Genomic DNA, 27,627 nt, shown 5'->3' with positions numbered 1-27,627 from the left:
CCCTGTATCTGAGTAGATCTACAAAACTACTCGTCCTCTTGTGTTCCTCAAGTGTCCCCAAGAGCTACTATTCCTGCAAGCAGTAGGTCACCTATGACAAACACGTCCCTTGATTACCAAGACTGAAGAGGCCAAAATTAATCACTACCTTAATTTCCTTATCTAATCAGTAACTTATCTTTGCATTTAATTGTGGGTGTTTTTCTAAGACAGATTGTATGTGGATATTGTATATACAAGTTTCTCTATCTCCGCTTCCCACCTTCTTTCATGTATCATAGGCGTATGTTGTGTCTTCTGGTTATTTCTGTTCATTTTGACCTCTTAAGAAACAAACTGACAACTCAGATCTATGCAGTGGTGTTTGAATCCTCTCCTGCCCTCGTCTCTATTGACTGCATTTATTTTATACATCATTTGGATGTATAAAATCTGAAAGTGGCAGCTTATCATGTTGTCTGTGGTATAAAAATAGATGATCTGTGACAGAAGGAGAGCTGGCTTTGCTTCAGGTCCTTGTCCTGCTGCTGATTCTTCAGATGTGGAGCAAATCAGCAACTGTGGGGCGTTTTTAAATAAAATTCTTGTTTTTGTACAGCACCTTGGGGTATCAGGCTCCTGTTGCAACTGCGGCTGTGGGTGGACAGTTAGATTTTTCTTTTATACATGAGCTAAAGACTGACATTTTGTTTGTTTGTTTTATTTTGTCTCGTGAGCTCAATTAATTTACTTTATCAAAGAGCTTCAGAGTCTTTTAAAGTAGGTTTAAATAGGTTGTTTAGATTCAGTTAACCTTAAAAGAAACGAGTTTACTCTAGCAGTTTCTGTATTGCTTAAAATAAATTCATTAAAAGTTTATGGCTCAATTTTTGCACATAATTGAAGTTGATCACTATGAAACATCTCCTAATACAGCAGATGGGATGACTGGAAAGGTTGTTAACTATGTTTGAAACCTGTCATCTCTTGGTCACTTCTAGGCTGAACGTAGCCTAGCTTGGTGGTGAAAGGAGGCAATTTTTAGCTTGGAGGCTTGTGTAAAATAAACTGGTATTCTTGGCCTGCCAGTTTCTGTTCAAAGCTGTACATCTTATGTGATACTAACTGAGATCTGTGATATTTTCAGTAAAGACCTGCTGAAATTCATGTTACTTAAAAATTTCCCATCCTGCTTCAAGTTTTGTATCCTCCCTGTAAAGGAACTATTATTGATGCTGAAGTGTTTCAGGAGTTTGCATATCACTTAGTAACAGCCCTTATCCTTGCTTCAGAAATTGGAAAGTGAGCAACTAAGAGCTTCAAAAGAAATGCCCAAGGGCAATGGAATTTTGGGATCTTTTTGTACAAATTATATATTTAAGTTAACTTTTGCAAGTCCAAAGTGCATTTATGAAAATGCAAAAATCACTTCCTAGCTACAGTGTAATTTCATTATTACTCTTTTTGTCATGAACACAATTCCTGCTCTAAAAAGGCTTCCAACGAGGTGCTATAGCAACTTGCCACTTGTAGTGCCTGCCTTAGGGAACTGCTAAAGCTCAAAAAGCCCTGATGCTGTTTCTTTGCAATTTAAAAAAATGTGAAGAGTTTTTTTTTTTATTCTAATTATATTTACATTGGGCACATTTCAGTGCAAACACGCAATTTCTTATGTTGATGCCACTATGTTTGTTACAATCCCAGTTAAATGAATTGTATTATTTAGCTGGGAGATGACTAAACTGTACGGGCAGAAGCAAATAGCCGGTATCTGTCCTGATCTGACTGTGAAGCAGTGTTAGAAAATAAGGTGGCTATTGTCCTAAAAGGCCCCCAAAACAGCAAGAGCAAAGCCAAGCAAAGGGGCTGAGCTCATGGTGCAGTTGCTGCTGGGCGACGTGAGGCCACCAAGTGACATCTCCAGGACGCGCCGGCCGAGGGAACCCTCTGGCCACCTTGGGCACCGCTCGGATCACGGCTTTGCAGGGCACTCCTGAGCAAGTCTGCAGGCTTTCCTGGGATGCGTGCAGTAAATTCCAGGTGCATGGAGCAAATCTTTTCATTATCTTGCTTTTGAAACAGGTTTTACCCCCAGAGTCAGTCTAGGTGGATGTATGCATAGGTTGCAGCAGATTAAATCAGGCCTTTCCAGCTACCCCATCTTCCTTCCCTCTACCCTGCAAAATAGAGAAGAAACTTTTTTCTGTTACCTCCTTTTTCTATTACATCCTGTATAAATTGGATACACTTCATACTCATGACATGGAAGCTACGTAGATATTACAGGCAGTAAATTTTCATGTACTTTATTAAACTTTGGGGTTTACTTCTGCATTATATGGATCTCCTAGAGCTGTCTAGCAAGCATTGAAAAAAAAATTGATTTCCCTCAGGGTATGTTGAAATTAATTTCAGAATTTGATTGGGAAGGTTATTAGCAGCTGCATAAGCTGCTCATAGCACTGTTGGAGCAGCCAGAAGAGCGAGCACAAAGGTGACATGAAAAGATGCTGGCCTGGTTTTGGCTGCTCACCACCAAGCTTCATGCCGTAGTAGTCAATATAAAAAATAACTTAAGTCTCTCTGCTCTTGAGGACACATGTCTGTGTGGTCAAGGCAGGAAACCAACAGGGAGGACATGGTTGGGTTAATATGATGAGCCTGACCTTCAGCACGTGTCAGTCCCTGGAAGCTGAACAGGTTAGCCCTCATTCTGGTGGTCTGCAGGTATCCCCCATGTGAAGTTCCCAACTGCAAGTTGACACTCTTCTTCAGCAAAATGAATAGTTTGAAAACAGTAAGCATTTGATTTTGACACTATTATTTTCATCGTTGCTGCAACAGTTGGAAAGCTTAAGCTTAACAGCATTTCTGTCATACCTGCTCTCATGAAATCTAATAATAAAGAACAGAAATAAAACTGGAAATAAGTTTGTAGCACTTTGTTTCCACAGCTATTCAATCAAAGCCATAAATCGGAGGAAAAAAGAAAGTTGGAGGGCAGCCTTTAGTAGGCTAAAGGATTTTGTGGCCTCTGGAGATCTTCTGAGTGCTGACCTGCTGTCGTCATCCATCAGTCTTACTATGGATGTTTTGAAAGGACATAAGTGCATTTTACTTGACCTATACAGGACCATATTTACACAGCCTATATACATGACCATAGATTACCTCTCGTACTTTCTTTCACATTCCCTCCTTCTTTCCCTGACTTACTGTATGTGCATCACTGTACTTGAGCTCAAGTTTCCCTGGCACAAGGTGACTTTGCATTTATACCTGCTTCATTAGGAGCCTGCTTAGAGTAGATTAAAAATAGGACAGTAAAGCTCTTAAAATAGAGGATCTGGGAACAGTGCAATTAATCAGACTGTGTAGTAGCTTGGGCAAGAGGGGCACTCATTAACTAGGATTTTTAATTTCCTTGTCTAAAAGTTAAAATAATTTTCTGACTCTGTTTTGACAAGGGAAGGAGGTTTTGGCAGCAGGGAGATTCTGCCGCAGGAAGAAACTTGTCTCTGATGTAGAGAGACAATTGTCAAGTTATATTTTTACTTTTGTTAAATGTTATCTATTTCTTTAGGCTGATAAAAAAAGGAAATAACACTGTTGATTAGTGTTATAACTGTCTTCAGAGATGATTTTGAAATCTGTCTTGCTTTGATAAATTCGAAAAGGAGATCTCTGTAGGAGGTCCTAGGTACTGTGTTAATCCATAGTTTGAAGCAAGATGTAGGAGTGCACATCCTAAAAACATATTCCTTTGCCATTCCATCAGGAAAATCGGGCATTACCATTTAGCTCTCGCAATATGAAGCACTGTTTCCTTTTGTTAATATACTAGAGAAGCCTAGTGGTGGCACTACTCAAATTTACAGGGTATTTTGGTGGTAAGCAGAGGATTCAAAATCCTATTGACTTCACATGGACTATGTGTCATCTTGTTTGCCAGTAAAAACGATTGCTCGTTTGTAAAAATTATCTTGCTTTGGAGTGACCTAATACAAGAAGTTGATCTTTAGCTGTGTTCTTAGCATGTTAAGCTGTTGCCTACATTATCAATTGTTAAATATTTCTACAGCACTATCAGCGTACATACATTTGTTTCTTGAAATGATGTCCTCTGTTACTTAACTCTACTTTATACTTCATCTCAACAGCAGACACTTATAAAGAAATTAAGATAAGCATAGGCTCCAAGATTTCCCCACACGGTTAAACCAGTTGAGTTTAGTCATCAAATTCAGACCTGCTTAGAATCTGTGTGGGCTGTTAAGGAATAACTTTTACAGCAGTACATTGAGCTTCTATACATTGTTAATAAGCCCTGTCCTGTTTTCTTAGGCCTGTTACCTGATGTGATAATCAGACTTACACCTTCCTTGAGCATCACTGCAGATAGGTCTTGCTATTTTATTCTGAAGATTGCTTAAAAATTCCCTCTAGAGGCACAAGAAAGTTTTGAAAATTAATTATTAGCTTTTCCCCTAACCAAATATTCTGGGTTTTAAGTCATATGCAAACATTTCTCATGCATCTAGTTGTGCACTGTAAAGAAAGAACATAGATGGTAATTTCAGGTAATTAGATGTTACAGTAGCAGCAGCAAAACATCCAGAGTTTGATATGCTTATTATTTAACATTTCGATGGCAGGAATTCACTGTTGCTCTTATTTTCACTGCAGGATGTCAGCTGTAATGAAATTACAGCTTTGCCACAGCAAATAGGCCAGCTGAAATCTTTGAAAGAACTGAATATCAGAAGAAATTACCTCGAAGTTTTACCCCAAGGTGAAAACAGAACAAAGCTATTTTTTTGAAAGTGCTTTTTTAAAAATTGTGAAAGTAAACTTGATTTAAAAAAATAATAATTTCCTTGTGCTTGAATTTATTCTGTGATCACTATGCCTTTGCAGAATATGACATTCTATAGTACTTATTAATAAAAAAAAGTTTCTTTTTTAATGAGTTATCTTTATGAATAAAAATAAGTATCTTCTAAGTTATGCAAATGGTTAACTGTGAATATTAAGTAAAAAAAGAGATTCTGAAGACTTTTAAAGATTATTATTCTTTGTATAACAGGAACAGCCTTTTTATTTCTCATTCTAGAATGGAGTTAAATGTTGATCTTATTCCCGACTTAATTCATGGCTTTTATTTCATCTTTTTGTATATTTGAAGTATGATGTATGCACGTTCTCTTTGTGACTTCCTTTGCCTGTGCAATATTCCTTTTTTCCTTATTGCACGCAAGTTTGATTTAGAAATACTTTACTCATTCAATGGCAAAAATAAATACATATACAACCCTTTCTTTTCTCTTTTGTTTTCAGAACTAGTACAGCTCCCCTTGGTAAAGTTCGACTTTTCCTGCAATAAAGTGCTTGTGATTCCAATTTGTTTTAGAAAGATGGTGCAACTGCAAGTATTATTGCTTGAGAACAATCCTTTGCAATCTCCACCAGCACAAGTAAGTAATATTGATCATTTAAATTATGTTTTAAAATGGAATGGACAGGTACAAATACTAGCGTATAAAATCTTATTTTCTCATAGTTTACTGTGTTTACAGGCTTCAAATTTTCATCACTGCAGGCGTTAGTTTTGGAATGGTGATTCATTGTATCTATATTTTATGCATTAGTCTACACACCACTCATAATGACATAATTCTAGAAGATTTTCGTTTTACTAGCGTCCTTTAATATGATTTTTCTTTCATTTCTGCCTGCATATGAAACCTGATGTAGGAATGTGTGTATATCTGAGAAAGAGAAGCTTCCTGGATAAACTTTCTTTCCAGCACTGACCTCTTTGTTATTGATAGAAAGTTACTATATGATAATAAATTAATGCAACCCATGCATGCTATTTTGAAATGTTTTTTGTTTTTGACTTACTGCACAGTGAGTTTTCAGACTACACCTCTGAAAGCTCATTCTGCATTGACCAGCATGACGTTCCTGTGGAGTGAAAAATGGCAAAATATTCAACATTTTTTTATTATGTAGGATAAATATTTTTCATTCTGCATTAATGGAAGGAAATTTCCCATCTCCAAAACACACAAAGCAAATTCCATCAATCATTTGAGCTACAGAGTGCAATTTGGGAAAAAATAATTCTAAAAGGAAAATGAAATGTATCATGAAAATGCTAGGTAGGACACTTGTAAAAGCAACATGTTTAGGTATATAAAAATATGCTATTTGATGAAGTGCCATGATTGACTAATTTTAGCAAATGATTATTCATTTTAAAACTAAACATTTTCAGACATATATTTTAATAATCTTTATTGCTTTTGCATAAAAAGCTCGCTTTGATTAGTTAAGTAGAATACATTTTTTGCTGTTTTATGTCCCGTTGCCTGAAAGTATTTAGTCTAGTACACACAAATCTACGGCTGTCTCATTAAAGTAGTGTTTTTTTTGTTTTTCGAGGTAATATTTGTTTTCTATTAGATGATACCTATGTAGTGACACCAGGTGGTTTGCAGAGTTTTGCACTGAATAAAATCTTTAATAAGTGATGTTTATAGTTATAAAGCTAAATTCTTTTCTTGTTTAACAGATTTGTACAAAGGGTAAGGTGCATATATTCAAATATCTGAGTGTACAGGCCTGTCAGATTAAATCAGCAGACTCACTGTATCTTAATGCCATAGAACCACCACATTTGCCACCGCCTGTGGAAGAGAGGTATGTATGAAACTCAGTAAGTCATATAATACTTTGGAAATAAGTGAGATTTCTTATAACAATATATGTCCCACACAACATACATTGCAGTGACTTAGCTTTTAAAAGGTTCTTTATTAAAAAGTTCTTTTCCGTCTATAGAAATGGAGTGAACACTGAAAGTCTTTTAAAATGAAGTGGGCTAATTTTTTAGCAAAGCCAAAGACAGACACGTGAGTGTCTTACATCAGCTGTCTAGGAATTACCATCTCATTTGGTATTTTAAGGACAAGACTGGATAGGAGAGTCATTTTGTAAGGATCTTTATAGCTAATTGGAAAGTAGGTCTTAAGCAATTCTTTCTTTGCCAACATTAGAAATTTAATATAGCTGATTGGGAAAGCCTGCTAGCAAGGCCTCGATTTTGAAGAGAAGTTTTCAGCAGAAAGAAAGCATCAATGGGGTAAAAAAACAGAGATGTTGCTGCTAACATCCTGAAAAACGTATGAAAAGAAGTGTCGAGGAATTACATTAATTTATGTTTGAAGACAGTTTTGAGCATTTCTATCAAATGCTAAAGTTGAGTGGGAAGAAACTAGGATATAGAGCAATATTTCCACTCGGGAAGCACCTGCTGGTGGGTTTTTTTGAGGGATGGGGTAGGGTAGGTGGTTACTTTTTATCTTTTCAGTATAAAATAAAATTGATCTTGGAGAAGAATGAGTTTAAACATTAACTGTAGGATTTTGTCCTATCACATAACCATTATGTGATAGCTAACATGAGTGCTTGAGGATTTATTGATAACTGTTTCAGCCCTTTCTACATTTGGTTCGTAATGTAGTTTTCCTCATTCAATGCTTATATTTGAGAAAGTACTTATATTTGAGAAGATTAGACTTCATCAGATATGTGTTTCATTTAAAGACCATTAGAATCATTTTCTGGGTTTTGTGCATCAGTCTAAATTTAGGATGGATTTCTGCTTTCAGGTTTGCAAATGGGAGAAAAATAAGCCTACATAATGGAATAAGATAGATGGTGTGCTGCATCTAATTGTGTACTTTAAAATTAGTAAAGGTCATACCTGGTAATGAAATCAGGAGAGAAAGCAGTTGCCATTATTATAGAGATCTTCTTAAAATATTAATTTTCAAAGTCTATTTTAAATCGCCTAAAGGAGGTTTCTGTGTTAATAATTACTCCAAACCCTAGGGAGAAATTGGTTCATTGCTAATGTGTCAGTGATTGCATTTAATTCAGCTGAACTCTCACAGGAGTCAGCCAGTTTAGCTGCTTATCACACAACTAAATGATGATGGTCCAGCCAGAGCCTCGCACCGCTGGACTAACAGCAAAGCAGTCCTCCCTCGCGTGTGGGCAAGAGCAAGGCTGGGGCACATGGTTTGTGTAGTTTGCCTTAAGCTTTAGGGAAGTAAAGCTTAGTATTAGTTTTCCTTAACCTTTAGGCTGAGCAGCTGCTTAGAAGGGCCTCGTCCATCTCTCACCTCTTTACTACCACCAAACTCCAGAGATGTACCTGCAACCAAACTAAAGCTACTGAACTTTTACCACTGGTTCGAATTTTGCTTTGATTCAAATGAAAACCAGCAAGAAATCTCTGTGTGCACCATGCTAACGTTCTGTCCATTTTTCTTCTGTTCCCATCTAGTATTGATGACATCTTCCCCAGTAAGAAGGACTCTGACTCAGGTGTTGGCAGCGATAACGGCGATAAACGTTTGTCAGCAACAGAGGTAAATCACCTCAGTTCTGTGTCCAAAACTCTTATTGCATTGCATTTCATTACATGTGCAGTTGGGTAGCCCTGTAAATAAATGCTTTAGTCCCCTAAACTTTGCAACTCCATCTGGGCATTAATTTCTCTCTAAGTAGTGACTGAAGCAAAGGTTAAAGGAAGCTGGATTTTTGTTTTATTTCGTCCTTGTGCTTCCTGGAGAGGCCACTGAAGTTGGCTGCAAATGGCCATCACTCTGCCAGTTGTGCAAACTCAGCACAGGTTTCAGGCGTTGTGGGTCACAATCCAAACAGCAAGGAGCAAAGCAGAATCCAGATCTGTTCCTGGCAATGACATAATTGTCCTGACACCTGCCCTTGCTTGGACCGATGACTCTCTCGCAGTGGGAGTCAATGGGAGGAAATCTGTGTGCCCAATCCCAGCACGATCCGTGCTGTTGTGTTTAGGGCAGCTTGTTGGAGAGTAGGAACTTCAGGAACATCACAGGTCTCCATATAACCACTCTGACAGTTAGGCAGGGCTGGAAATGAGCCTTCAAAAGGGTTAAATTACTATGTCTCTCAGCAGAATAGGGTGCTAAATCCTAGAAAAGTCTTTTCGTGGGTATCCAAATGATCACTTGAATCTCAAATGAACAAATAATCATAAATAAATAATCTTCAAGATAGTTCATGAAACCTAGAAATAACAACAGGATTTCTAGTCTCACTTAATGGGGAAATATTCAAGTCAAAGAACATACTTTTCCCTACTTAAAATGATTTTGCACTCATTCTTCAACGTTTCTTTCTTCTTTTGAGGAAAATGTGGTTCAGCTGCTTTTGAAACAAAATGTCAAAGGAGTCAAGTTTAAATAGTGTTTATTTTTAGTTATTGCAAAAAGGAATTTGAAAATAAATCCCCTCTAAAGAGTATGCACTATTCCTCTAAAGAAAAAAACACTCAAGTGCTGCAGTTTTCTTTTAAACTGTAACAGTTGTCACCTATATTTACATATTTCCTGCTAGAGAGAAATGAAGCAGAATTATTGTGATTTCCAAACAGATTTCTGGTAATTTATATTCCAGATATTTATTTTTATATTCCACATATATTCCATTCAAAGAGGTTTGCAAACTATTTTGCCTTTCTTAGGTTTCTCTGAGTTAGCTCATTAATGAAACAGTGTTATTCCAGTTTCCTCTTTGGCAATAAACAACCCAATAAACAAAATATTTAGAAAACAGATTGTCACAGTCTGCTGTGAGGATACATTCAATGTGACTGCAGCCTCTTAGAGCAGGTTTGGTCACTTGAGACTCTCTGGTGGCCTATCCCACATTGCCCTTCTACTCCATACCAGAGTGGACACTCCTAATGAGCTTTTAGTTGGTCATGTTTGAGCTGAAACCAATGTCTCTTGCTTCTCTTTAGCCATCTGATGAAGATACTATTAGCTTTAATGTACCGATGTCAGACATCATGGAAGAAGATCAGTTTGTAAAAGAAGACTCAGGTCACCATGCTAACTCAAGAAAAGGTTGGAATGTTAAAAAAAATAATAATAAAATAAAGTATATATATGTAATGTTGTAAATTCAGTTTCTAAAGCCCACAGCCTAACAAGCATTGGTCTTTCAGGACTCTACAGACATCACTATTCATAGAATCATAGAATGCTTAAGGTTGGAAGGGACCTCAGAGGTCATCTAGTCCAACCCCCCTCCTCACACATATTATGTTAGATTCTTTGCGTTTAGTGCTTTTATTTTTTTTAATGTACTTTTTTGAGTTTTCAGTATTTTGCATTGGATATATTGCCGAAATTCTAGTCAGTGAACAGTTGTTTTAACTATCCCAATCATTTTAATTTTAAAACTTGAACCTATTTCTCTTTTTATCCAAAGGGCTTCAATCATGCATATGCTTGTGCTGCTTCAAGCAGACTTGGCTCTCTGAGTAGAGATTCCTGTAGTTCCTTTCACCACAGTCCGAAGCAGATTTTTACCCTCTGTCTCAATAATTAATAAGTTGTGGCTATGACTGGGGAGAGTCAGTTGGAAAACTGAGATTCAGTTCAATCCATGCTTCCCAGTCAATAAAATCAATGTCTGCCGATTTTTACCAAATATACCAGATTCTTAGTAAGTAATGTATAAAAGCAGAGACTAAAGCATATATAGCTTTGTAAATCCAAGTCAGCCTTACATATGTAAAGAAGTGACCCTTTTCAAATTTTGAGAAAAGATGTGGTTTTATCTGAGTTTATTCAAGTTACATTCTCTGGATGCTGTCTACATGCTGTGAAAAGTTTTATCTAAGGTCCACATTCTCATGGTAAATTGCAGGATGAACTCAGTGACTATTTTGTGAAGAGCCTCACTGACTGTGCCATCAACTGTTCTAAATACTGTTCAACTGTGTTTTTTGTGGGTACTACCAAGACACTCTTGGTTTAATTCAAAAGTTAGCTCTATCTGTGCCTGTTGTGGTGCTTCTGATTCACAACTGTACAAACTCAGCATCTGATCATTTATTACAGCTTTTAAATTAACTGATATCACTCATTAGGAACTAAGCCTTAACTTGCTTAAGGGTTTTCTAGACTTTGAATTTAAGCTTTGCTTCTATTCGAGTTGTATAATTTACATGTTCTCCAAAGTAATGATAAGCTGAACCTGAAATGATTCCTCTTTTTTTTTTTTTTTTTAATTATTGTTAGTGGAATTCCATCAGGGATCTGCTCACTTGGTTGTCAATGATAAGTCAAGAGAAACGGGAAACCAGTTTGTTGATGGATCGGATACTCTCACTACTGAATTTATGAGTTACATTAAGGCAAGTTTGTGATTTTTAAGTGAGAGAAAATAACTTGACTGCTTTCGTAAGTACAGGGCTTGCGGGAATGACAAAATGGAGACAGATCAGTGAAGAGGAGACTATATATTTGATATGTTAATTGTCATGAGCTGCAGAATAGAAAAGTAAGCAGATAGGCTTAAAATGATGATAATTATTTTAGAAGGTTATTTTTTTCCCCATAAGGCTTTCTGGTGTATATGAGAATGCTCTTTTTACTGAATTTAAGGCTGTGAGAAAAATGTGACTGGTATATCCTGCACTGATTGATTCATATTTTGAATTAAGTAATTTTTGCATTTGTTATGTTACAAAATGCCAGAAGATTTTGATAAGTTATAGAGATATCTAAAGTTATATAAAAAAAAATTGCTAGAGTCTATTGAAAACACATCTTTTATCTGTTGCATTATGCTTAGTAGATTTTGTCTGCATATAAGTAGTAAGTTTTAAAAGAATACAGGGAAATCGAGTGATTGCTGTTGGCTCTTAACTTATGAAATTCAGTGGGCTCATTATACAGTGAAAACTGCATAATTATCATTATTTTAATGCTATTGATTGGACTGAGGAATTTTTGAAGTGTTCTAGAGAAGACTTCTATTTTGAAAATTATTTGCTGGACTGTTTTACCAGATTCTTTCTAATATATAGATGTTTGATAACAAGTAGTATTGTGGAGTGTTCTTATGGCCCTGAGAAGATGAGACTTATAATCCAGAGAAGATTATCTAGTATGGGTGTTTCTGGACCAATTTGTTGCTTCTGTGGAGATGATGAAGAAATGTGAAGGAGCTTTATGGCATCTCCATTTTCCATCCCTTCTTGCTAGAGCTGAGCTGGATAGCAGGAGTGGAGAGACACAGGATGTCACCTCCCACCTTCTTGAAGGTAGAGGGAAGTAGGCATCCTGTTCTGCAAATGATCTCTCTCCTTTTTTTTAGACATTATTGTTTCTTTTCTAGCAACAGACCCTCAGCAGCTGCTCTTTCAGTTCATTCCCTAACATTATGGCAGTGGAGATCAGCGTTTGGTAGCTTGAAGAGACAGTAAATTTACAAGGAGTTTGAATTAGGGATATTTTTCCTGTCCTACTTCTGGATCTCTTGTGTTCTTTGATTTATATTTACTTGTATATATATATAATGTATTACATACTTAGTTGGATGCATTTTGGGACACTGGAGGAATCCTAATTTTGGAAATCAGGCTAAGTAGACAATACCACTGGCAACATAAAAGGGGCTTTGACTCAAGTTTTGAAGAATCTTTTTTCTCAATGTCATCCCTAATGGGTAATAGCTTTATATTATTTATATAATAATAATGCAGAGACTGAAAATCCCCTTCTAAAAGTAGCGACACACTTTGATCATTGGATGATATATGCTTTTTCACTGGGAAAAAACCCACACGTTTCCTCATGCACGTGAGAAGAAGAAATGGATGGCAAGAAGGGCCGTGCGTGTTTCCCTGGGGATCGGCCCCGGGAAGCGAGCCGGCCTCATGGAATGCGGGAAAGGCCGGCGCGCGCTTAGGGACACGCTTGGCAGGGCAGGACAGCGTTTGTTGAGTGCAGGGTGGTGACTGATAGGCCAAACATGTGACCCCCAAGAGGACAGACATCTCTGTCTGTGGTTCCTTCTCTCCGTGGACAAATGCACGGCTGTGCAGAGCGCTTCTGCCTTTCCTGGCAGCTCAGTTACTCCAGTGCTCCTGATGTGAGAGAGCACAGAAATTTGCCGAGCACCAAAGGGAAGCGTGAGTGAGAGAGTCAGCTTTCTGATTTTCTTCTTTATTTTCTTTTTTTCATGCAGAATTGTTCAAATAGCCAAGTAATAATTCTGTTAATAACTACAATGAAGTATACAGTTATGGGGCCTTTTTCCTTATTCTTTACAGATTCATGTGTGCACAAAATTTAAAGATGTGACTATCTTTCAAGGGCAAAGATGAGCGTTAGCTTGGATTTACTCTTGCATATTTTTAAGCTATTTGTTTGCATGTTTGGAATTTCCTTCTCTGTAAACAAATCTGGTGGTGGGAGGAGAGCAATAAGATGAATGTCAGGGTCAGTCTTAACTGAGGAATAGTTTGCATACACCAGAAAGGCACAAACGAAATCTGGGACACTGCATAAAGAGTTCTCGTGCTGCTTGACTTTTTTGTACAAAGTTATAGGAGGGTAAGGGCTGCTGACCTCAATAAAGTCTCAACACTGAACAGAAAATCATATAATGAGCATCTTAAATGGGGGTAGGGAGTAAGGAGTGGAGCGGAAGAGTTGGGTTGCTTCAGCTAGCCACACTAAACTGCTAAATAAACTAGGTCAGTGCTGGGTCTGAAAGGGAAGTTTACCTGCATGCGTAGCTGCCAGGTCCCAATCTCAATACGGGTCTGTCTGCTTACAGAGCAGAGCAGCAGAGTGTGATGAATTACTGCGAATAGAAGAGGACGCACAATGGCAAACAGAGGAAATGTAAGTATTTTTTTTTCATGTATCTAAAAATAATTAGCTCTACCTTCTCATTAGATGACCACACTGGCATTTCCTTATCAGTTAATGACTTTGTGTACTTAGAAGCATGACAGAAGCACTGACTTATGTTTTATACGTACGCTCAATATTTATACAGTATTGTCAATATTAAGTGGGAGTTGCATTAAAGCTGATTTGTGAGCCCTAGTAATGCTGTAATGTTTTAACTGATAAAGAGTGCAGGGTTTTTAATTAGGTATTGATATTTACTCTTTTAATGTCATTAGTAAAAGGATTTTACTAAATTTTCTAATGCTTAAAAAATAATTTAACTGGGAAAAAAATATCCCTCGATCTTCTTCTGTTACAATTTGCATGTCCCTGAAGTATTCCTTAACTTACAGAAATTATTTCAAAGGAAGTGCAGGTGAACATTAGCTTGGAGAATGCATAGAAAAACTTTTGATATGATTTAGGAACTTTGAATTGTCATTAAGTGGAAGAGTGAAGTCCTATGTAATTAAAACAAAAGCTGAAAGCAGAAATGAGTATTTTCTGGGAAAAAAAATTATTGGCAGAACTAGCAGGTGATTGTGCTTCTGAACTCCTGAAAGAATTACAAATGTTGAGAAGCAGAAGAGAACATGTGGTCAGCCTATTAACATGGTCTGTGTATTGGATACTTGTTTTAAGACAGTATACATGATGAGTGAAGTTAACAAGTAGTTAAGTATTGCTAAACAAACTTTCAGAAGTCAGTCTGTTTAATGGGAATATTGGAAGTTGTAGTTCATCACAATGTGTATTTACGTATATATGTGTTAGCTTGGAGAGCTCTAATAAGAAAAACATACTGGAGAGCTCTCTTTCTTTCTGTGAACTCATCACATATTAGTGGACACAGAGACTTTTTGCTAATATTTGAGTCCCTGTTCGAAGGTACAGCTCACAAATGGAAATTTAGACTATTTTTGACAGTTGTTGTGGTGCCTCTTTTTTAATCTTTTTTTTTTCCTGTTATAGAATAAATTTGTCAGAAGAGCAAACGATTGATATAGCAATGATAGAACAACTAAGAGAAGCAGTAGATTTGTTACAGGACCCCAGGTATGCAGCAGTTGTGTCTTAATGTCATGTGTTTAAAATTACTGTAAATAACATGAGAAATTCCTTTTTTTTTTTTTTTTCCCTTAAATACCGATAATTAGAAGTTTTGGCTAACATGTTGCTAACATAGTGATGTTTTTCTGCAGCCACTTATGCATAAAGGAAATACATTCTCTCTCTGAGTATCTTTACAAGATCCTTAAATCGCTTGGGATATGAAGGAAATCTAAATTTTTAGAGGTGGAAGAAACTTTTCAACATTTATCTTGTTGTGTTGCCATACTGTGATTTTCTGGAGTTTAGTCCCGAGTAGTCATATTTGTTTTAGTGTGCTCTGTTTTTTTCAGGCTTCTTGTACTTTGTGGCAATTGTAGGAAGTTGTCTAGCCCAAACTCATCCCACCTCAATAAAGCACATTAAGAAGGTGCCTAAATTAGCAGTGAAATTTCTGTATCTTCTCTTTGTAGCCAAAAGGAGACAAATGAAGAGGCAGCTTTTTAAGAAAAATAATACCTTTGTTAAGTTCATCATATTTAAGGTTCTATATTCTCAATAACATGATTACCTTGTTTGTCTTTATATGCAGCAGTCAAATGCAGATGGAGATGTCCTCCCTTGCTCAGGTAGGTTAATGGGCAGTTTATTGCCAAATAGCTGTGCTAAAGGCGGGAACTGAGCCAACAATTTAACAAATAATTAATCTACCAGATAGAGAAAGGAAAAATTTAGCAGGCTGGAAGTTGCAATTAAGTCTTCTGAGTATTTTTATAGATTTTTTTTTATTTTTCTTAAGTTTCCTGGGATTATCAGTCTTTTATCGCAGCTTTTTTTCCCCTCTGTGTGCCGTTTCTGGTTGCAGAACCGCTGTTACCTTTCCACAAGGCCATCTCTTTCGAGTATTCTGGTGCCTTTTAAAAATAAATTACTACTGTGTAGACATCAGCTACATTTCTATTTCCCTCAGATCTCCTTAGCTCAGTGTAAGAAAACAATACATTCATTGTGAATAACCCTGAAACGTTCTGTAAGATAAAATTGCCATTTTCCTAAGGCGCTGACATTATAGTTACAGAAAGTATAGCTTGTATTATTTGGATTTTTACTGTGTGACATATGCTGGTAAATACTTCATGTGTATTCTGACTGGTGAACAGTTATTCTTTATTAGTAATTTGTTTATATTTTCAAAATTATATACCTTATACAATGTAAATTTTGGTATTGCTGGTACATAGTGTTCAGTTACTTCTTGGCTTTTCATCACAGTGTTTTTAAGGGCTACTCTGAGATAATGCTATATAAAATAAATAAATAATAAAGAAGAGTTCTATTTCTAGTGATATGCAGTCTAAAGAGTCTATGTATTTATAGAAAGAAAATGCTGAAGAGGAACTAGAATTTCAGAAGAGGAGGGAATTGATTATGGAGAAAAAGAAGACGGAAGCCAGAACATGTGAACAGGGCAAAAGCTGGTCATTGAGTCAGGTATGGAGGATATAATAAGTGTGGAAAACACTTGGAATAAATAGTTAGCTTATGTTTGTTTCCATATGGAAATAATAGTGGGTTTAGAGCCTTGGTAAAATAAACACCTGATTTCTCTTGCCTCTGTTCCCCAAATGTCCTGACCCTTGTTGTATAAGCTGCTAAGTTGTTATATAGTGCTGTGTTGTTATATAGGGTGCTAAGTTTATGTGAACAGCAGCATTTTTAAGATGGTAAATGCTACAGAAAAGACTGTATATAAGTTGAGATACTAGTTTTGAAGTTTCAAATATCTTTTCTTTTAAACAAGTTCAATTCAAAAAACATTTAACTTTTCATACTTCTTTTTTCTTCCATCCAGAATTCTACCATCATCCTTAGATGTTGGGGTAACCAAACTGCATTTGAAAGGGTCCTTACTACAGTTTTGAAATTACACATAAATCTAATTCAGTATCAAAACATGTGTTATCTCTGTATCTTAGTGAAGCTGCTTAACAAGAAAACGGCTGACTCTCAAGAAGTTACTAAAAAGAAGAAATAAAACCTCCCAAACACATGTAGAGGGGCTGGTCTCAACTGTGTTATGCAGGTGAAAGCACTAGGGATTTTCCTTAAGGTGAAGTTAATAGCACTTAATATTTTGCAGACAGTGCCTACACATCTACTGGGTTCTAGTACTAGGTTCTGTAGTGCAGTGAGTATTTGTATCACTGCAGTTAAGCATAAATTTAGAATCTGCATAGATTTGACCTGCAGTGCAGGCCTAACTAGCATCTGTTTATTCTAGGGAATATTTTGGTTGAGGTAAGATTGAGAGAAGTCTTCAGCTGAGAAACTTGTTAAGCCTGAGAGGCAGCCAAGAAGGGTCATGCAGCAGAATGGGTGTGTAGCCTTCCTTCCCATCTTGGTAACTTTTGGAGAGCTCTGTGACCTTTGGGACCGAGTGTTCTGAGCATTTATGTTTGTTTCCATTTTTTTTTTCCATAACACAAAAAAATTGGACCCTGTAGGAGGAGTTTGGCATTGAATTATAATTTGTTTTTACCTACGTCATTTTTGTTTTTGTTGCCTAGCCATCGTTATGATGATAGAGAATTTAACAATTGTTTTCATTTTTATTACCCTGTTTTAAATGTTTGCGATTTAACTACAGTAAAAGCAGTAACAATAGTTATGTTATAGTACAATTCTAAAATGAATATCTCTACTTAGAGTACTTAAAAAATCTATGTTACTGTGTTAAACTGTTGGTGGTAGCTTAATTATTACTCTATGAAACAAGTAAAATTAAAATACTGTTGCAAATGCACTTCTGATTCACTGTTGAAAACTAAGGAATTAAAGACCATGCGTCAGAAGTCAACAGTGCAAATAATTCCCATTAGATCTTTTTAAATGGTATCATCAGTTAATATATTATTTCTTTTTCAGCTAAAGATCAATCTATTGGTGAGAAAAAAATGCTTTAAAGTCGGGAGTAGTTGTAGGAAAGTATTAAATATTAATGTGTATTTGAATATCTTGAGGAAGAGACCCTGTGGTTGTATATGACTAATACCCTTGTTGATCTAGTGCTTTCTTTCTTTTTTTTTCATTTCTCCTCCTCCACCCTCCCTTATAGAATGATCTAATAGTTTGGAATACAAGTGGACATAGTGCTCACAATGAGGTAAGATACTAGTTATCACTGTTTTGTCTGTGATTTGTAGATCATCACTTTCCATAGTGTCTTTTTTAATGTGCTGCATGAATATAGAACATACTAAAGTGAACCAAGTAGCTGAATATTACAGGAGACACAATAGAGCTCTTAAGTAAAGACTGTTTTACTTGACCTGTTTGTTTCATTCTCATCTTCATAAGGATTTAAGTATAAAAATGTAATTCCTGGATTTCTGTTAGGCTTCTTATTTATCTATTTCATAACATAGTCATTTCATTTTTGACTCTTACCCTGTTTCACTTTCCACGCATTTTGGTGGGATTTTATGAATTTGTTTCCTGTGCAGAAACAGGGTTTGCTGCTCTCCAGAGCATGTGTGTGAGCATCTTGCACATTCATGGGCTACCAGATATAAATGGTAGAGAAAGACCATTTTCCTCCTCCAAGCTGCAAATTCCAGCTGCTCTCTGCTTCCTTGCACACGGAGTCTTCTAGGAACCTCCCAGCTGCCTTGGTGCTGGAGCTGTGTAGCTCCTGGCTCCATGAGCAATCACCTTTTAAGTAGGGTTCCCATTACAGAGTTGGCTTTAGGACTTTCCCAAAGATTCTCTTGGTGGTATGATGTATGTATATGTGTGTGCATATATATATATATATATATATATATATATATATATATATATAGTCCTATCTGCTGCTACCCATTCTTGGCACATGATCTTGTTGGGGCTCAAAGGGTATCCCACTCTGAGCTAATGTATGATTAGCTTCCTGCTTTTGACTTTTTAAGCAGAAATTCAGTGTTGTAGGGAAAATAGTTACGCAAAATAGGAATGAATGTAGTACAAGAAACAAACTTATCTAAGGAAAAACTGGTCTTTGTTTTATTTTTATCACTGTACTACTGCCACAGAAATGTATGCTTTATAATAATCAAGCAATTATGTGAGAACACACACAAAAAAAGAGGTAAGTTAGAGCTAGGCAGAAAATCTGCAGTTTTTGATCAGAAACTTCTCTTTGCCTTTGAAGGACTGGGAGGGAACAAGAAAGGGAGTGTGTGTTTACTACATATTTTGGGAATATATTGTGATCAGATTATGGGAGAATGTTTGTAGTGTGAGTGCTGTTATCTCTGCATTTTTACACAACACTTGTGCTGAGATACCCTGGATGTTACTCTTACTCCAATTAATGTTTTTGATTTGCACAGAACAAGGATAAAAGTCCGACAGTGTCTCCCACTGCAAACAACACAGTCCCTTTTGGCCTGAAGCCACGATCAGGTAACGTAGGAAAGAAATGTAACTGTTTTGCTTGGGAACTTCCAGAACACTCCGCCTTTTTACCCCTCTTCAATTTCATTCAGCAGAAATCAACAATTTTCTATGCACTTCTTCACAAATGTTATTCAGGGGTGTCATTTTTTCTTCTGAGAGAGGTATTGATAAAACCTTTTTCATACAAAAGCTTGAGGAAGGCTAGAGCATTTTCAGGGTTATAGGTTCAACTGGAAAATGAATTTTTAACTCCAGTAAATATTTGGCATATTTTATGTTGATCACTTTTCAGTTCTTAATAATAAATGCTTTTATAAAGTTAGGTGGATGTCTGTGTGTATATGTAGGCTTATGAGTGTGTATGCATAAATGTATGTGTATATAAATGTGAATGTGTATGTTTATATGTTGGGATAAAAATACCGTTCAGATATTTTTGAAAAATTTCTGTAAATAATTAATTTATTTGGAAAAATGACCTTATGCATTGCTCTGAAAAATATATCATTGCATTTTTCAGTAGTTATGCATGTTATAAGCCCTAAGTGTTATACGAAGATTAGATGTTCACTTCAGCTAGAAACTGAGATTAAGGATTTTTTAATGTCCTAAATCTGCCTAACTCGCAATCTTGTATTTAATGTTCAAGAGTTTATTTAACATAAATATTTGAGAGCTTGATTGAACCAGCTTTCTTTGAAAACAGAATTAGGATTAAATTCAGTTCTTATCTTCTATGTGCCTAGGTAGTCAATGTTGTTGTCATCTCTCATCATTTCTAAAAAATATAATCCTAGGTTTTTCAATATATTTCAGCTTCCTAAGACTGTATTAGTTTCCTTCACTGCAAATGCTTTTAGTCAAATGCTGCTTAAATCACAAGAACCCTGCAGTTTCCATCATAAAATATCTTTGCGATGATGGCAGCAGTTTCATATTTGAATGCATTTTAAGAAATGGTACCCATAGATTTTTTTAAAGAAAAGTTTTAAAAAATAAAGAAAATACTATCGAAATGACCTTGTTTCATGAAGAAGATGACTTATGTGTCCTGTACAGTTATGGTATAGAAACTAGGCAGAGTAGCTATGTCATTTGGCTGTATCTGTTAGTTTGTGGGAGTAGTAAACTCTGTCTATCCTTTTATATTCCTAACACTTTAGATATATTATTAATGCTTCATATATACAAAATATAAAATAAATAATGAGCACATGAGTCCTTTGTGGACTTGACAAAACCATCAGGTTTCTTGCTGCTTGAGCAGGATGTATTGAGCCTCCAGTGAAAGCTGCTGCAGGGACACGAAGCCGGGCTGTGAGAGAGCACACAAGACCTTGACTTCTTGTTCAAGTGTTAGTTGAACGTGAACTTCCTAAACTTGGCATGTTAATGCACCCGTCCTGTACTTAATGCCAGTGACATGTAAGGGCAAAATGCTTTTTTTCAGAAGATTTTTTTAGAGGGGTTGGATTGCAAGGGTTGCAGTTCCCTGCAACATGTCTTGCACATCACATGATGGAAGAACCAGACGTGCAACTTCTCCAGTTCTTCCCCATGAACACTGTAGCTATGTGGAGCTTCATTAAATACCAAAATCTTATTGTTTTTCTGCACTGTACCATTACAGAATCATATGTTAAAACCACTTTGAGTATGCTGATAAAATATTGTCTTTTGGTCCCAGCTATGAGTAGTGGAAAAAATGGTGTTCCATGTCTGACTGTATTTTCCTCTGCACATCATAGACTACAGACTAGAGCCATTATTGCAGGATCACCTCACCACATGCAGTTTCAGTCATGTTACCTCAGGTTTGCATCCTGGTAAGACGGTACCAGGCTTTAAATCCCAATTTGACATATATAAGCCCTGTGTAGCACAGTGTGCCAAAATGGAACCTTGCAAAAGAGCAGTGGCACTGCCCAATACTACTTTCTTGCAGGATTCAAATCTGTAGTACTAAATAGTATTTAATGTAGTAATCAAATTTAGTTTGCTAAGACAAGAAAATATTGTAGCAAATAAAAGCAGTATATGATTGAAAACACCAGTATGCTTTGTCAGTCTTGCAGATTTTTCTCATTAATGCTGGTTAGTTTACCAGATTTTTTATTCCTTCACTAACTTCCCTTTGAAAGCTTTTTGTGGAAGTTTTGTACAACTGTGAACCTTTCAATCACTAAGCTTCTGTTTGTTAATTATATACTGTTTTATTGCTGTAGAGTTGGTCTTGAAGTCCAGCAGTTCTGTGTTCCAGGACAGTTTTTCAGCTCAGTTTGTAGCGTATTTTAATAGCATTTTCATTTATGTTCTGCATGGCCTTAGGGAATGAACTTTAAAACACACAGAAAATGACTTTTACCTATAGAGTTCACTAGCTTTTACATTTGAATTACTTGCTGCTATAAATCTTTTGAACCTGATGAAGGATTGATTTTTAAATTATTCTATCTAAAGCATGTACAGCATGCTCTGCAAGAGTGAAATATTTATTTCATATATATGTGTGTGTGTGTGTATATATATGTGTGTGTGTATATATATATATATATATGGTAGAATTTCAAGTAAAATATATGCAAGCATAGCTTTCTGAGATGGACAAGTTTATTTTTACAATATTTATTTTCATCTATTTTAAATAGATGTTGCTCAAGACTAAAGGTTCTTTTTATTCTTTCATTTTAAAGCTAGGCAAAGCTTGGCGAAAAATTGTATTCGATGACTGATTTGGTATCCAAAGAAAATGTTTTGAAAGGTAATGAATATGTGTGTTCGACCTTCTGACAGATTCTTTAAAGGGTCATATGTTGCTCAGAAGGTAAAGACAGGCTTTCTGATTTTTCCAGTTATTTCCTTCTGCCTTTAAAATACTTCATAGCATATGGACTTCTCAATTTCACATAAATTTTGAGAATCCTAAACACTGCTGTTGAAAAGAAGTAATAACTATGGATTTTCTTAGAGCCATAGTTGTTCTGGGGAATGCTTTTGCTTCCTGAAAAGGAATTGCTCAAAACAGTTCACAGAATGAACATATCTTGCACTTGATTAATGAATTTATGATGATGTTAAGTGTGTTGTCCATGGTAGAAACGTGTTTTAAAGTTCTTGCCATGGTATCTCATAAAAGGCAGACCTTAAGGTCCGTACATCTATTGGTAACTCTTGCTATCTTCAGAAATATTAAGTTCTGTCTTTTATTCTGTGACATTTTGACACTATCCTCCTTCAGAGTTTCTGCTGAATCTAGTGGCAGCATCACAGACAAACAAAGAAATAATAATTTAATAATTGTACCTTTAGAAGCTAAAGGAAGCATGGACAAAGCTGTCATTCCCTTGCAGATCTCTTCTCAGTATGATTTCATTTGTCAATGAAATGTAACTTGTAGAGGATTTGAATCACGATGTTAATGTTTGTGGACGTTTGCTGTTTTTTAGGTCTTTTGGAGCACATCATGGTTATTAGAAGTAAGCAGAATCTCCCTTTTGAGGGTTAGTTACAGTGGATAAATATACAGAGATTAGAAAAGTGGGTTTTTTTCCCCCCAAGAAAACTAATTGGATTCTGTGTGTACTTTGGAAAAGCAAATCCTAATTGCTAGCATTAAAGACAGTTTGGTATTTGCTATACATTTGTACCCTGTTCAGAAGAATCAGGGCTTTGCTTACTAAAACTTTACCTTGACTACCTTCCCTTTTAATATTAAATAGTTTATATATATACATATGTATATTGATTTTTTAGTTTTAATTTCCATGCTAAATTGATTAAATTTGATGCTCAGAATACAGTAAGTTTATAGTTTTCATCTTAATGTGAGGATTCGTGAGCGTTTTGTCTAGATTACAGTAGATAAAGCTTGGAAATATTTGTAGAAAATGGAGAAATGAGGGAAGATCTCATTATTTTGGTGGCAAAAGCAATAAGGAACAACGTGATCGGATAAAGCAGAAAATATAAAAAGGTGAAATTATTGTGAAGGGTGGAGAAGGAGAGGTTGAAATTCTGTGATGGAGAGCAGGAAGCTGGTGGGAAGTTTGAGTGGTGAGGTGCAGAAGGCAAGCAGGGAGATGATGTTTTATGGATGTCCCTCTCTAGTTGTGAAACCCTGTAGAAAGAAGGCTTGAAGAAGGTGCAAGTCAGGAGACAAAAATGCAGAGTAGACATTGCGAAAAATGTCCATTGAGGAATCTGAGGAGCAGAGGAGACCTGTTGCCAGGATGAGCTGAAGAAGAAAAGGACGGCGGATGGAGAAGTGGGATTGTGTTGCTGCTTGCGTTGGGCGCCCTAGTCAGTTGATGCATAGTCATTAAATGGAAGGTATGTTCTCAGAGCCACCTTGCTGCCTGGTGAAGAACCTCTGGCCCCCATTGCAGCCTATGGGGGCATGTCCAGCTTTGACTCATCTAGGAAGTCCGGTTGGATCATTTTTGAATTTGCACTTGTTAGCCAGCTGTCTAAAGAGCAGCTTGGCCAAAGCTTGTGATGCAGCACAGTCATCCTTTGGAGGCACTATGTGTCTGTCCTTGTCCTCGGAAAGCTGCAAAGGTTGGCAAGGAGCAGGATTTTCTTAAGGTGGTGGCCCTGTTGTAGGTATGGGCTTATGGCTGGGAAGTCAGCAAGAAAAGTAGTAGTGCAGCTTTTGCTGTTATGTTAATAAATCAAAACAAAAACATATGTAGGACACACTTGTAGAGCATGTTTCAAATAGAAGGAGAATCCAAGGGATAATGCAGCTTCTACTTCTTAAAATTAGGTAGTAAATTACAGTGTGGGAATATTTTCATCTGGACATATTTATCTTTGGTTAAGGAAAATATGTTCTTTTGAAGCTACAGCGTATAACTAAAGTCTTAAGACTTAAGTTTCTGAAGTTTTTGTTTTAATTACTGCAACTTCACAGCTGACATTCAGATATTGATTCACACAGTCAAGTTTTTCTTTAGGCTACAATGTAAAATCTATGGGTACTTTTTCTTAAAACTTGATGGTGAAAAGTTATATGAAATGCTATGGTTATGTTAAGATTATGACACTTAACTGCACATGTAATATATGACTTGCAAGTACTAACATCTAACTTTTCTTTATTCTGCATCATATTTCATTCTTTTCTTCAAAAAAATTTGTATTAATCATCTTTGAACTGCATCTTCATCGTTACCATACAATCCTAATGCCACATATGAAATGCTGCCGCCCCCTCTCCCGACTGTTTTTCTTTTCCTGGTCCGATACTCCCATGGTTGGGCTGGGTATCACTCCCCTCCAAGCAGAGCCATCCCTCACTCTTCCTCCTATCTCCTTCAACACACTTACACAGGCACAAACATGGGACAGCTATAGCTACAGTATCCCCTCTGAAGGAGACAGTGACAATGGTAGGTGCTCTGCAAACATTTACTTCATTTTATGCTTTGAGAAAAACAAATATACTGCCACTGTGACCAAGGATACTAGGGAGGAAAGACTGTTCTCTCAGGGAATGTTTGATAAGACCAATGCCTCAGTGGATGTGTGTTCATTTACTGTAGAATATGTACAATTAAAAATAAATGTGCAAGGAGTGTCACTGTCTTCAGCTCTGGCAAAACAGCTTTCCCATGATACCCAATCCTCAAACTGCTTCCAGTGCAGGTGTATTTATTTGTTTTAACTTTAAAGCTTGTTAAAGGCATGGTCAGACATCAGTTAACTTTGTTTTTAGACTATTAATGCATTTTACATTAATGACTTTATTGATCAATACTGACTTTGTTAATTAAAACATCATGTTCCCAAGCGCAGTTATTGATGCAAGTGCATAATTAGTTTAATTACAAAAGGAAGCCATGAAGTCAGTGCTTCATGGGTCAGAAACAAAGCTAAACAAATCAAATAAGGAAAAAGTGTGGTGTCTGTTCAACAACTGTTAGCAATCTGTCAAGCTTCTCTGTGCCTCCTGAACCCAGATACACTGATGGACGTGGCTGCTGCTTTTGCTTGGTTTTATTTTTCTCCAATATCATTGTTTGAGTCTTGATACAAAATGCAAAAGGAAGAGAAAAATTGACCATATTTCAGCTGTTGGGGTTTAATTAATAACTAAATGTCAGGTAGAAGAAACAGAAACCAGACAAACCATTTAAAATATTTAATACATAGATGTACTATATATTTTCAGTCCAACTACTGTTCTTGCAGTTGTGCCAAAATAGAATGGTGTTGAGGTGCTGGAAGGCAATGAAATGCCCCAAAACTGGAATGAATGTAAATCATCAGATTGAAACCAAGAAAAGAAATCCTTGGTAATAAAAGCCTACATTTAGTGTAGAATACCTACATTATTAGTTTGGTTCATTGCTCTTGCCCCTTGGTTATAAAACCAGGAAATGGTTTTTATAGATAGGACACATGCCCAGTAAAGGAAAGGAGTACACGATGTTCAAAGTCTGTGATAAAAATAAGTTGGAAAATTGAATCTTCCTGCCATGATGGCACTAAGTGAACTTGATGTTTCCCAGATGAATAGTCTGTCAGGGCAGAGGGACAGGTTAAAAAAAAAAAAATGAGGCTTCTGATGCAGCACTTTGTTTGCAATATGTCAAGATAAAAGTTAAAAAATAAAGTCAATATGTAGTTGGATCTTCCAAAACTAGTTTGTTTCAGGTAAAAAAATCAATCAGTATATTCTTTATTCCTATTATTTTTTTTTCCTCCTTCATTTTGGCTAATACACATCTTTTCTACCAGCACTATCCTGTTGGCAGTTCAGGTAATCGAGACATCATGAATTTTGCTGGACTTAATACTGTATTTTTCTGATGCAAAAGCTATTGAGAATTTTACTAAGTCAGCTCAGCAAAGCATAATTATCATAGGAAACCAACACTTCTGCAAATTCTTTCTTGTCTAAGAAATAGGATGAGAAACATAGCATTCTCTGTATCATAAATGTTATGAATGAAAACATAATCATAAAAGTTAAGAACATTTTATACGTGTAAAGTCAAAAATGCTACTGCCAATTTTGAGAAGCCATTTACAGTTCCCTGGTAGCCCATTTGCTTTCTCATCAGCAGCAGATTGTCAGACTGTGCTTGTGTTGCCAGCAAATGCTGCTTACGCTTTAACCTGACAACGTTGTGTGTTGTGGGGTCACGTTCAGGAGCCTCGAGGCCCAGGCAGCACAGATAACAGTCAAGATTGCAGCTAAAATACAGTGTGACAGATGAGTGCTCAATGATTTAAAGAATTTTGGCAGCCCAGAACAAACAAGTTTAGTATCCATCCATTAGGTTAGTATTCATCTGCCAAAATAAAAATTGCACCAAAAAGAGGTAAAGCATGGCCTTGCAGGTGTTCAGAATGCTAAGAGGTTGAATCTGTGATTTTCCTGTTGACTATACTGGTACTGTAGAAGCAGACTGTAGAAGAAATCTGTCCTTTCTAGTCATCTTTACACCAAGTACTCCCACTTGTCTGGCTTCTGAGGCTGTCGTATAAGATCCTTTTTGAAGGGTGAGATGCTTTTAGATGTTTTTTTTCGATCATAGTTGATCGAATAGTTATCTTGGAGATTGTTGAACCAGATTTTCTTTACACTTTTATGTCTGCAGTTTAAATAAGCATAAGATTGGATTAAGGCTTTTATACATATTAAGTGCTGTTTCTGCTATGCTTTGCTTTTGCTTTCTTCACTTAAACAGATCTGGGAAGGCTTTCTGGTTCTGATGTTTTCCTGATACAGCAAATTCTGTTCCTTTGTCCATACACCATATGATAAAATCTTAAGATATGGAGCATACCTTAAGAGAAATATCAAAAACGATACTCTTCAACACATGAAATGGTTAGGGAAGGAGCAAGGACAGGTTCATCTCTTAGAGCATCTGAATGCTCACCTTGGCTGGAAAGCAGTGGCAGGCTGAGTATTGCTGAAGGGGAGAAAAAAAACCAAAAAGCTTTCTAATTTTTAAATTATTTGTGTCTGAATAATTGTTAACAAGAACTGAAGGTATTTTCTATTATTTTGTTTCAGTATAACTTTGTAATATAGAGTAGTCAGACATCTTACCTCTTTTAGGTAGTGTTTTCCCTCTTCGTGAAATGTTGGTCAGTTCATAAATAACTTTTATGAGTTGATTTTATAGTGTATTTTTCCTACATTCCTTTCTCCAGACTGATTTGTTTTTAGAAATAATCAACAGCATTTACAGTCTGCTAATGTAATTGTTTAAACTACTGAGGTCCTTTACCCTTTTATTATACCCCACTACTTTCAAGTCTGGTCAAGTCTATCGAGAATTTCCTGGTTGGAAATAAAATGCAAATGCTAAGCTGCTAAGCCTTGTCTACACAA

At 36.3% G+C, this 27,627-nt stretch overlaps 1 protein-coding gene across 4 annotated transcripts in view; it reads left to right on the top strand.

Annotated features, from left to right (window-relative positions):
* Nucleotides 1-27,627, top strand: part of LRCH1 (leucine rich repeats and calponin homology domain containing 1) — a 56,743-nt gene that overhangs the window by 5,183 nt on the left and 23,933 nt on the right. For 2 of the 4 annotated variants that reach the window (XM_026042853.1, XM_026042852.1), the window contains exons 3-15: nt 4,666-4,771; nt 5,317-5,453; nt 6,557-6,684; nt 8,336-8,420; nt 9,836-9,941; nt 11,124-11,239; nt 13,672-13,739; nt 14,763-14,846; nt 15,433-15,469; nt 16,218-16,331; nt 17,956-18,003; nt 19,211-19,283; nt 24,563-24,667. In XM_026042853.1, coding sequence (XP_025898638.1) covers nt 4,666-4,771; nt 5,317-5,453; nt 6,557-6,684; nt 8,336-8,420; nt 9,836-9,941; nt 11,124-11,239; nt 13,672-13,739; nt 14,763-14,846; nt 15,433-15,469; nt 16,218-16,331; nt 17,956-18,003; nt 19,211-19,283; nt 24,563-24,667 — 1,207 coding nt within the window. The remainder of the gene's footprint in view (nt 1-4,665; nt 4,772-5,316; nt 5,454-6,556; nt 6,685-8,335; nt 8,421-9,835; nt 9,942-11,123; nt 11,240-13,671; nt 13,740-14,762; nt 14,847-15,432; nt 15,470-16,217; nt 16,332-17,955; nt 18,004-19,210; nt 19,284-24,562; nt 24,668-27,627) is intronic. The other 2 variants (XM_026042855.1, XM_026042854.1) reach the window with 1 other exon arrangement.

Source organism: Nothoprocta perdicaria, unplaced genomic scaffold, assembly GCF_003342845.1.
Source record: "Nothoprocta perdicaria isolate Ctin4 unplaced genomic scaffold, notPer1 scaffold_316, whole genome shotgun sequence".
Lineage (NCBI taxonomy): Eukaryota > Metazoa > Chordata > Aves > Tinamiformes > Tinamidae > Nothoprocta > Nothoprocta perdicaria.
The sequence above is the reverse complement of the archived record's forward strand: the minus strand, read 5'-3'. Positions and strand labels throughout refer to the sequence as shown.